The sequence below is a fragment of the Zootoca vivipara genome, chromosome 3, assembly GCF_965207765.1.
Source record: "Zootoca vivipara chromosome 3, rZooViv2.hap1.1, whole genome shotgun sequence".
Taxonomy (NCBI): Eukaryota; Metazoa; Chordata; class Lepidosauria; order Squamata; family Lacertidae; genus Zootoca; species Zootoca vivipara.
In genome coordinates this window covers 13914301-13926453 of record NC_142586.1, presented here as the reverse complement: position 1 = coordinate 13926453, position 12153 = coordinate 13914301, and the positions used below count along the sequence as shown (strand labels likewise).

Genomic DNA, 12153 nt, shown 5'->3' with positions numbered 1-12153 from the left:
TTGGTTTTTCTTTAGAGTACTTCCTTAACCAGGACGGGTAGGTTTAATGGTAGAATAATGCTGTGGCCTTGACAATTCTATTAAAGACTAGCCAGCAAATCTGAACAAGGGCATCCTCATTCTAGGTCTAGAACCATGTCACCAAAAGTTCTGGTTACAGGTAGGTAGCCGTGTTGGTCTGGATCGAAGTAAACAGATGCGGCTGAAGGGCACTGTTGGCATCCTCAGAAAATCTGTGGTGTCACGTACGTAGCTGGGAGCATTGTGTATGCCATCAAATGCCAACAGTGCCCTTCAGCTCTCTATATTGGACAAACAGGCCAAACCCTACGCCAAAGGATAAATGGACATAAATCTGACATCAGGAACCAGAAGACAGAAAAACCAGTAGGAGAACACTTCAATCTCCCAGGACATTCTATACAAGATCTCAAAGTAGCTGTCTTACTACAAAAGAATTTCAGAAATAGACTGGAAAGAGAAGTTGCTGAATTGCAACTTATCACCAAGCTCAAAACCATGGAGGGACCTGGTTTGAACAGAGATATCGGGTTCTTATCTCATTATACATGATAAGCGATCTTCAGCCATCTCAACCCTTGCTTTTTCATGCAAAACCATTTGCAGCCGTTTGCGGTCATCAACAGCTATCAGTCAGTCAATCACCCATTTCCACCACCCTTCTGAGTGATCCCCCCTCCCCATCCCCACCCCTCCCCACCCCTTCTCTACATAAGTGCCTGGAAACTTCCATTTCACTGTATCTGAAGAAGTGTGCATGCACACGAAAGCTCATACCAAAATAAAAACTTAGTTGGTCTTTAAGGTGCTACTGAAGGAATTTTTTTATTTTACTTCGATCCAGACCAACACGGCTACCTACCTGTAACCAGAACTATGGAAGGCACCACATTGAGCCGCATGAAATGGAAGTCCATCAACCTCACCAAGAAACTTGCCCAGGTACAAACTGACATCCTCTTTCTATCTAAATGCAAAAACCTGGACATTGTACCTAAGGGTCTTAGAATTAAGAACCCTCTTCAATCAACTTATCCCACAGAATATGCCAGAAAACTATGCCACACTTTATCTAAGAAACTGCTGAAACATCTTATCGGCGTTCTGTATTCCAAACAGAAGTTAATAAAGGAGGAACTCTCTGCACTGGAGAACTCCATCAGGAATCACCCGGCCTGGCAGAAGTTCCACAAGGAAAAACAAACCATTTACCACTCTCAACTGGAGTTACTGAAGAACCAGAAAAATAAAAAACTCTGCAACCTTTCCAACCTACAGGCCACCAATCAAAACAAGATCAACAACATTGTCAATCTTTCACAGCAAACACTCAGCCCAGCTGAGGAATCCGTCCTTTCACGGGGACTATCATTCTGCCCTGCCAAATCCCAACACATGATTCAGTTCTGCGGGGACCTGGAAGCATTTTTCCGCCGTTTACGCCTGAAGGAGTATTTTCATCACACACAAGAACAAGACAAAGTAGAACAAACTACATCCCCACAACACAACACCTCTCAACTTACTGGGGAACAACCATCACCCTCCAAACGCATCAATGAACAGAACATTGACCACCAACTACCACCGAAAAGAAGTTACACAAAAAGGGACTCCACATGGACCCCTCCTGATGGACGCAATACCACACTAGATCTGTACATCGAATGCTTCCGCCACAGAATCCAAACGGATGTGACCAGAAAACACCATCGCTTACAACAAAATCTAAACCATGCTGAAAGGAGAGCCATAGAAAATCTCAGGAACAACCCAGACATTATAATTAAAGAGGCAGACAAGGGTGGAGCTGTCGTCATCATGAACAAAACTGATTACATCCAAGAGGCCTACAGACAACTTTCCAATACTGCCTTTTACATGAAATTGGACTCAGACCCCACACAAGCATACAAAAAAGAACTGAACAAGATTATTAAGGAGCTACCCCTACACATCCAAGAACAGATCCTCACAAACACACCAGCGGAACCTCGGCCAGGAACTTTCTATCTTCTACCCAAAATACACAAACCAGGAAACCCAGGACGCCCCATCATCTCAGGTATTGGCACCATTACAGTGGGTGTTTCCGGCTATATGGACTCTGTTCTGAAACCATATGCTATCAGTGCTCCCAGCTACGTACGTGACACCACAGATTTTCTGAGGAAAATACAATATTTGAACAATCTTCCTAACAATACTATACTAGCCACTATGGATGTGGAATCTCTATATACCAACATCCCACACAATGATGGTTTACAAGCCATAAGGAACACCATTTCAGATAAAACCACAGCGGACTTTGCTACCAAACTCTGCCACTTTGTCCTTACCCACAACCACTTCAAATTTGGTGATGACCTGTTCCTCCAGATCAGCGGCACAGCCATGGGCACCCGCATGGCCCCACAGTATGCCAACATCTTCATGGCAGATTTAGAACAACGTTTCCTTAACTCCTACCCACTCAAATCTCTCCTGTACCTGCGATACATTGACGATATTTTTATTATCTGGACACATGGACAACAGACCCTGGAAACCTTCCACCAGACATTCAATGACTTTCACCCCACCATCAACCTAACAATGAACCAATCTATGCAAGAAATACATTTTTTGGACACTACTATAAAAATACAGGATGGACGTATAGACACCACCTTATACAGAAAACCAACTGACCGACAAACATATCTACATGCTTCTAGCTACCATCCCAAACATACCAAACAATCCATCGTATACAGCCAGGCCTTACGTTACAACCGCATCTGTTCCAACTCTACAGACAGAGAATCTCACCTAAGAGATCTACAGCAAACCTTTTTAGAACTAAAATATCCACCTGATGAAGTTAAACAACAGATCAACAGAGCCAGACAGATACCTAGAGAGAACCTGCTGCAAGACAGACCCAAAAAAGAAAATAACAGAACACCACTAGTCATCACATACAGCTCCCAAGCTAAAACAGTACAACGCATCATCAGAGATCTACAGCCTCTCCTGGACAATGACCGCTCCCTTTCTCAAGCTCTGGGAGGAAGACCTTTCATTGCCTACAGACAGCCACCCAATCTTAAACAACTCCTCACCCACAATAATACAACCACCAGACTTAACATGGACACTGGTACCAGAGCCTGCAATAAACCCAGATGCCAACTTTGCTGCCACATACACCCAGACAACACCATTACTGGCCCCAACAACATCCAACATACCATCTCAGGACTATTTAATTGCTCATCCTCTAACATTGTGTATGCCATCAAATGCCAACAGTGCCCTTCAGCTCTCTATATTGGACAAACAGGCCAAACCCTACGCCAAAGGATAAATGGACATAAATCTGACATCAGGAACCAGAAGACAGAAAAACCAGTAGGAGAACACTTCAATCTCCCAGGACATTCTATACAAGATCTCAAAGTAGCTGTCTTACTACAAAAGAATTTCAGAAATAGACTGGAAAGAGAAGTTGCTGAATTGCAACTTATCACCAAGCTCAAAACCATGGAGGGACCTGGTTTGAACAGAGATATCGGGTTCTTATCTCATTATACATGATAAGCGATCTTCAGCCATCTCAACCCTTGCTTTTTCATGCAAAACCATTTGCAGTCGTTTGCGGTCATCAACAGCTATCAGTCAGTCAATCACCCATTTCCACCACCCTTCTGAGTGATCCCCCCTCCCCATCCCCACCCCTCCCCACCCCTTCTCTACATAAGTGCCTGGAAACTTCCATTTCACTGTATCTGAAGAAGTGTGCATGCACACGAAAGCTCATACCAAAATAAAAACTTAGTTGGTCTTTAAGGTGCTACTGAAGGAATTTTTTTATTTCATGCCACCAAAAGACATGCATGAATTACTATCAAATATTTTAATAGAAGGGCAAAGTATTCCCAAAGCCAATTGCCATTTTCATTTGACTAAAATTTGTAACCTACTCGATCCCTGCTGTTTGGGGATTCAAATCGTGCAAACAATCCTGTTAAAACAAAAGAGCAGCATTTTCAGAACAAATGCAATTTACTGCCATACTGCCAGCATCATTTTGATTCCCCAGTCCTAAAGACCACTAGATCTTTGCATTGACCAGAGTCTCCACTGCACTATAGAAAAGCAGCAGGATGTCCTCCACTAGTCCTTAAGCAGACCTAGGAATGACCACAGACCCTTTTCCACGTCCTCCTTTACCTAAAGATAAGCAGGTGGTGACTGTGTGACTGCCTAGAGCAGGCATCCCCAAACTGCGGCCCTCCAGATGTTTTGGCCTACAACTCCCATGATCCCTAGCTAACAGGACCAGTAGTCAGCATAGCTGCCAAGTCTCCTGCATTCCCCGGGAAATCCCCGTTTTTCCAGCTGTTCCTAGCTGAAAAAACGGATCCGGATCCCCACCCCCGGTTTATTCTGGCGCGGCAGCCATTTTGGAACTGGGCAGAGCATGCTCAGAAGCGACTTTTGATGCTGCTCTGCCCAGTTCCAAAATGGCTGCAGTGCGACTTCTGGCGCGGCGTCCATTTTGGAACTGGGCAAAGCAGCATCAAAAGTCACTTCTGAGCATGCTCCGCCCAGTTCCAAAATGGCGGCAGTGCTACTTCCGGTCTGCTACTTCCGGCCCGGTCCCTTATTTCTCCGACAGCAACTTGGCAGGTATGGTAGTCAGGGATGATGGGAATTGTAGTCCGAAACATCTGGAGGGCCGAAGTTGGGGGATGACTGGCCTAGAGTGTCTTATGCCCTTTACTGGGAGATTCATCTGGCACCAATTCTTGGCAACATAGTTTTTCTCATTTTCCTCTTTAAAACTGTTAGTTTGCATTGGGATATATCTTTGGGGGTGGGTGGCACTGTGGTCTAAACCACTGACCCTCTTGGGCTTGCTGATCAGAAGGTCAGCGGTTCGAATCTGCACAACGGGGTGAGCTCCCGTTGCTCTGTCCCAGCTTCTGCCAACTTAGCAGTTCGAAAGCACACCAGTGCAAGTAGATAAATAGGTACCACTGCGGCAGGAAGGTAAACTGTGTTTCCATGCACTCTGGTTTCCGTCACGGTGTTCTGTTGCACAAGAAGCGGTTTAGTCATGCTGGCCACATGATCCAGAAAGCTGTCTGTGAACAAACTCCAGCTCCCTTGGCCTGGAGTGAGATGGGCACCACAACCCCATAGATGACTTTGACTGGACTTAACTGCCAAGGGATCCTTTACCTTTACCTATCTTTATTAGAGCATATGACATGCAACCATTACATAACAATAAATACTGAGATAAAAGTTTCAGAATATATTAACAAAGTTGTGTCAAATGATGTATAATAACACGTATTGCTTAAATTGGTGACCATAAGGAAAAGGTATTTTGTATCAATGAGGGCACTAGGAGAAGGGGACGACAGAGGATGAGATGGTTGGACAGTGTTCTCGAAGCTACGAACATGAGTCTGACCAAACTGTGGGAGAAAGTGGAAGACAGGAGTGCCTGGCGTGCTCTGGTCCATGGGGTCACAAAGAGTCGGACACGACTAAACGACTAAACAACAACAACAAAGAATTTATAGGAAGCAGGAGAGGGAAAAGAATTAAAATACTCTTCATGCACACTCCAGTGCTGTAAACTCTGAGTACTGTTGTTCTGCCAAACCTGGGCAGTGTGTGTGGAGGTCCTGCGCTGCCCATGTGGCAAGACTCCTCTCTTGGCCTCACTGATGTGGTCCAAAGGAAAGGAAAGCAATACATTTGGCACTAGCTTGGCTGCAGGAGTTGCCAGAAGGAAACATACAAGATGCCATTCCACTCTGGATTTGTGTAGGGTATACAGTACTCTTTAGCCTTTCCTTCTCCCAAAGAAGTCCCTTAAAGCAGTGGATTGTTTGAGGTTTACTCCTGAAGTCCTCATAGACAAGAACACCTGCAAGACAGTGGAGGTTTGGTTCAGAGTTTTCCTTCTCCTAAATGGGATACCTTCCCATCTACCTGTGCCTCTATAGCTTGTGCAGAAACTGCTTTCTTGACTATTGGACCCACTATTGGTCACATCCGATCAATCTGCCAGAGCCTGTCTTTGCATGCAGGGGAAGTCCCTAGAAGAGCTTCCTTTATGAGGCCTCTTCTTCAGGACTACCCCAGTTACAAAGGGGTGAGAATATAGCACCATTTGTATTTATAGCAACATGGGCTCTGAGAGCTACTAATCTGGCACTGATTCTCAAATAATTACAGTTCCAGACTTTTGTTTTGTCTTGTTTTGTTTCAAGGTGAGTGTAGGCTTGTTATAACTGTTCTGTTATGGTTAGTTTTCAAGTGCTGTTTTATCTGTGTATCACTGTCTCTGTCTTATCTAATTGGATTACTGCATTGTAAGCTGCCTTACAAGTTTTATTGGCAGGTAGCCTAAGAAACATTTATAATAAATACTTGTGATCCAAATAGCTGGGATCCAACCAAGAACCTGAAAACAGAGTAAGTCAACACTAGTGCTGGAGAAGCAGGTGTCATATGTGGTCTGGTGTCTTTGTACACATGCACAGAAACCTCTTTCGGAGGGAGGCCACCTTGTTTGAATTGCACTTTTCAGAACCACCTTCAGAACTGGTGGCACAAATGACAATGACCAAGAATTCTTCCTCTACCACCTTGGATTGATAGGTGCGGGATGTTATAAATAACAGCCACAAATGCAATCATAATCATAATATTTTTTCAACTATTTGTCTTGCAGGCAATATATTTGCCAGAGTTAAAACGGGAGATTATCACTTCTATGGTTTTGGAATAAAGAGAGATTACTTGACAGCTGCAGTTCATTACAACCTTGCTGCTAATCAACAGAGTGCTCAAGCCATGTTCAATCTGGCATATATGTATGAATATGGTTTAGGCATTCCTAAGGTAACATAATCTACGTCTGGTGCTGCATCAAACATTAGCTCTACAAGTAAACTTTTGTTATTGTGAATATTCTAGTTAAAGAACCACGGTGGGCAGGACACAGAATTTTCATTTGGGCAGGGTTCTTGACCTGTCCAAAAATGTGGTCAGTTGATCAAATATTGACCAAATATTGACCAACACATCAGTATATTAGGAACAATGAAGACACTGAATTCGACTGCAACAGCAGGATAACGAGCACAGCTCAGAAAAGCTAAAGAATTGAGAAGTCAGTAGATTATGAGAATTTCCACCATTATTAATGGACTATAACACTACAATTGGTGGAATACGTTAGTCTTATTCAGGCATCCCCAAACTGTGGCCCTCCAGATGTTTTTGACTACAATTCCCATCATTCCTGACCACTGGTCCTGTTAGCTAGGGATCATGGGAGTTGTAGGCCAAAACATCTGGAGGGCCACAGTTTGGGGATGCCTGGTCTTATTTAACATGTGGAACTACAAGTGACCCAGTGGCTTAGCTCCACATTATTCATGCCATGCACAAGTGTAAAGTGGTTCTCTGCACCCTGAATGCAAAAATATCCCCCCCCCCCAGAAGACAGTGTTTTGCTCAGAGATGCTGTTGGAAGGGGTTGCTGACAAACATCTATGCAAAAAGGGATCACTGCCTGCAGTGCTTTGGATCTTGAGATATGATTTTAAACTACTTTTGAGGAAATAGTGAATCTTTTCCTTGTTAGTTTTCTGGGCTGACTGATGCTTACAATATAGTAAATCACCCCAAGGCTTTATGCTAAAGCATGCAAACTATGCATACAAGCAAGAATTCTGATTCAGTCAACAGAATTTGACAATCTTGATTGACCCTTACCATATCAATCAAAATGATTTTGAGAGCTCCACAATGACATTGCTACTGGAAGGTGCCATAACCATAGATATTTCATAAAGCCCTTGCAAATTTTAGAACTGACTTTCTATCTTTAGGATATACACTTAGCTAGAAGGTGGTATGACCTGGCAGCTGAGACAAGCCCAGATGCTTTCATACCAGTGTTCATAGCATATATAAGACTAGAAATGATGCATCTGTTCACAGATCTTCAGTTTTTCAAGGTAAGTGTGATTTACACAAACTTAACCTCTTGTGATTTGATTAGGGCCTGCTATTCCAAGATACCCTCTTTGTGAAATTGCTCTTCACTCTTATTTGTAGTCATTGTAGTTGTCAAACCTGGAATGCTCTTAGACCAGTTTTTAAGATTCAGGGCACTTAACATGCAAATGTTGTTGCAGAATCCTTACGAAATTGAAATCCTCCTGTATAATTCACAGAAGTGTGATTTTAAGTATCAAATCTTGAAAGTCGGGCTAGATGTGCAAATCTAAATGTGTTTCTACTAAGCCTAAGGGCAATCTTTGCCTTTCCTTCAGTGGGACTGTAACTTTTCATACTTTCTTCCCAAACCCCTAAACCCCAGCCCCGAAGCCCTAAATCTAACACTCAAAACCTGAACCCCCAACCCCTACACCTAACCCCTGAACCTAAACCCCTAAACCAAACTCCTAAACTAGGGTTAGGATTGGGTTAGGTTTATTGTTAGGTTTAGGATTGGGTAGGATTAGGTTTAGGGTGAGGGTTGGGCTTGGGCTAGGGTCAGGGTTATAGTTGGGGTGGGGGTAGGGTTAAGGTTGGGGTGGGGGTAGGGTTGCTTTAGAAGTAGGGTTAGGTTCGTGTGTTAGGGTTACAGTTACGGTTAGGTTTAGGGTTTGGTTAGGGGTTAGCACAGGTTAGGTCATTAGGGCTGGGGATTAGGATTAGGGTTGGGTTTAGGGGTTCAAATTTGGGGTTTGGATTAGGATTAAGATGTTTTAGGGTAAGGGTTAAGTTTAGAGGTTAGAGGTTGGTTAGGGTGAGGGTTAGGGCTGGTGTTGGGGTTAGTGTGTTAGGGTTCGGGGGTTAGGGTGAGGCTGAGGGTTAGTGGTTAGTGTTAGGGGTTATGGTTAGGTAGCAGTTCTTTTAACCTCCACTATTTTGGAGGAGGTGTTACTTGAAGAAACTTTCAGCTGTCATGAGAGGAATTTACTTCTCCCAGAAAAACTGGAACCTTCCACCTATCTATTGGTGAATAGATTCCCCCTGCACCCAAATCTGGAGGAAGAGGACAAAAATGGAAGGCGGTTTATAGCAATGCCAGAGACTCCCTCCCACATAGGAAAATAGTTTGGCATTTAAACAATCCTCCATGTCCACCCCCATGAACAGAAGCCTTTTCTTCTTTTTTGTGGATGCACACTTGTTAAGGTTATTCCCGGGTACCAAAACAAACTGGTGGGCAGAACTGTATCTTAGCATTTTTTGCAGTGTATATTGAAACCATGATGTCGTGAAAATGCTCTGTGTTAATAGAACTCTAGAACCTGACTATGAATGACATAGCACCCTTTATTTGGTAAGGAGAGTGTGCCTATTTTATTCTTAAACTGTCCTTCACTTGAAGAAAGGACGCAGTCTTAAATTAAGATCGTTCTGTGAAAGCCGTTGTAGCTCAACTCTTTTTTCTGCTCTTTGGGGTAACAACCAAAATCCTGAGCCACATGGGGATTTGTCCATGTTGTAGGTCAGGCATAGGCAAACTCGGCCCTCCAGATGTTTTGAGACTACAATTCCCATCATCCCTGACCAATGGTCCTGTTAGCTAGGGATGATGGGAGTTGTAGTCTTAAAACATCCGGAGGGGCGAGTTTGCCTATGCCTGTTCTGTCAACGTCACCCTTATGGAGCGGAGCAAAGCTGATGAGGGGAGGACCTGCAGCATAGTGTCAGGATGTTATAGTTACATTATACAGTCATACCTCGGGTTAAGTAGAAGTGCTCTATCGCCACTCGGGTTAAGTACAAATGGAACCCCAGAACCAATTAAGTACTTAACCCGAGGTACCACTGTAAATGTTAATTTTTTCATCTACAATACTGTCTTATTTATTTTACAGTACAGTACATTGATTATTGGGATGTGGGTGGCGCTATGGGTTAAATCACTAAGCCTAGGGCTTGCCGATCAGAAGTTTGGCGGTTCAAATCCCCATGACGGGGTGAGCTCCCGTTGCTCGGTCCCAGCTCCTGACAACCTAGCAGTTCGAAAGCACTTCAAAGTGCAGGTAGATAAATAGGTGTCGCTACAGCGGGAAGGTAAACGGCGTTTCCGTGTGCTGCTCTGGTTCGCCAGAAGCGGCTTTGTCATGCTGGCCACATGACCCGGAAGCTGTACGCTGGCTCCCTCGGCCAATAACACAAGATGAGCGCCACAACCCCAGAGTCGGTCACGACTGGACCTAATGGTCAGGGGTCCCTTTACCTTTATTATTGCCTTCATTTTATGGATCAATGGTCTTGTTAGACAGTAAAATCTGTGTTAAATTGCTGTTTTAGGAGGTGTTTTTCATCATCTGGAACGGATTAATCCACTTTTCATTACTTTCAATGGGAAAGTTCGCTTCAGGTTAAGTACGCTTCAGGTTAAGTACGGACATCCGGAACCAATTAAGTACTTAACCTGAGGTACCATTGTAGTTACAGCACCAGGAATGAAGCATACACGCCACTAACCTGAGACCAAGTAGTAACCCGTGAGGAAAGTTGATAATACAGAAAGGTGTTTCTCATACCTATTGTGCATTCGTATTTGCAAAGCAAAGCTTTTCACCTTGAAAATACTTTTCTTCTTCTTCTCTTCTGTAGCAAATGGGAAACTGGAAACTGCCAACCTTGGACCACATGCTAAGACCACATTGGGATCTGATTGTGATGATAGTCATTGTTTTGTTGCTTATACTGTTGATAAGCAGCAGGCAAAATTAAACAGGAGGCGTATGAAAGTTCTTTGAAAGTCCTGTTCATTTTTTTCTTATGGTTTTAACATAGTTTTCAGCACGAATATTACTTTAGTCTCTATTCAGCATTAAAAAGCAACAAGTCAAAACCTAATAAAAAACAGTAGTACCACCTCCCTATACAACCATTCAGTTTGAAACAAAACACTTTAAACTGAAATCAAAAGCCACCTGACTCATAACCTTGCAAGCTGTGCCTTAAAAAACATGTATAAATAGCATATTTGTACCAATCTTGCCTGGAAATAGTATTTTCTAATGTCACTCAGTGCTTATCCAGATTTCCTTTTGTGCCATGTTTCTAGGCACAGGTCTGGGTTTTAAAGTTCAGTGTGAGAGTGTTCCCCCCCCCCAAATGCAGGTAAACCTGCATTTTACCACTGAATCAGAGCATATGGCAACTGGGTTTTCTACAATTTACCATTTTCTCCAATTCAGTGGTAAAATGCAGGTTTTCCAGGGAAAGTGCCAGGTGGAAAAAACCCTCAATCCCACTTGGACACATATCTTTAAAGCATGGACCTGTACCTGCAGTGGGCGGTGCAAAAGGAAGTCTGGATGAGCCCCAAGTGTATGTAGCTTATTTTCTTCCAGTCATCAAATATTTGTCTTATTTTCCTGGGTTGCTTCTTTGAGGCAGTTTCTCTGCATAAACCCAACCTTTGAAAGCTTCAGTTAAGGTAGAGGTCCCCTCAGCTTCTTGAATTTTTTAATGGCCATAGTGTATTGGAATCTTTTCCTCTTGAAGGCAGCCTGTCACCACTCTCCTCTGCAAGCTTTGAAAGAAACCTGCAAAACTTACAGTGGAATCCTATGCATGTCTGTTGAGAAGTTTGTTCTCTTGAGTTCTGTGGAGCTTACTCCCAGGAAAGTGTAAGCCTACAGCTTTAAAGGGGTCTGTGTGTGTGTTTCAAGTTAATGAGACTGTAATGTTGAGATGGCTATTGGTTAATATTGGTTAAGCCTGCCTTCTGCAGAGATCAGCTGCGTGATCAAATTCCCTATGGTGATTCCCATGTGATCAAATTCCCCATCAAGCTGTTTCTACATGCCCCATACCTGACATAACATGACACAAGGTGGTGGTTGGGGGAAAATTGCTTCATGGGTCAAACTGGGTCTCAAGGTGAGCCAAATTGCCAAAGATTCCCCATCCCTGTCGTAAATAGCATTTATCACCTTTCAGCATTTATGGCTGGGTAGTCCAAACCTAACCTCAACTTCACTCCTCCAGGCTTCCTTTTTTGCTGCATTTCTAGGCATAGGTCTGGGCTTTAATGCTCCATGTCCGAGCTTCTTAAGTACAGTAGTATTAAGT

At 43.5% G+C, this 12153-nt stretch overlaps 1 protein-coding gene across 5 annotated transcripts in view; it reads left to right on the top strand.

Annotated features, from left to right (window-relative positions):
- Positions 1 to 10823, top strand: part of SEL1L2 (SEL1L2 adaptor subunit of SYVN1 ubiquitin ligase) — a 43214-nt gene extending 32391 nt beyond the window's left edge. For all 5 annotated transcript variants that reach the window (XM_088667190.1, XM_088667189.1, XM_088667188.1 and 2 more), the window contains 3 exons: positions 6764 to 6933; positions 7929 to 8057; positions 10684 to 10823. In XM_088667190.1, the coding sequence (XP_088523316.1) occupies positions 6764 to 6933; positions 7929 to 8057; positions 10684 to 10803 (419 nt within the window). In that variant the 3' untranslated portion in view covers positions 10804 to 10823. The remainder of the gene's footprint in view (positions 1 to 6763; positions 6934 to 7928; positions 8058 to 10683) is intronic.
- Positions 10824 to 12153: the final 1330 nt, after the last annotated feature.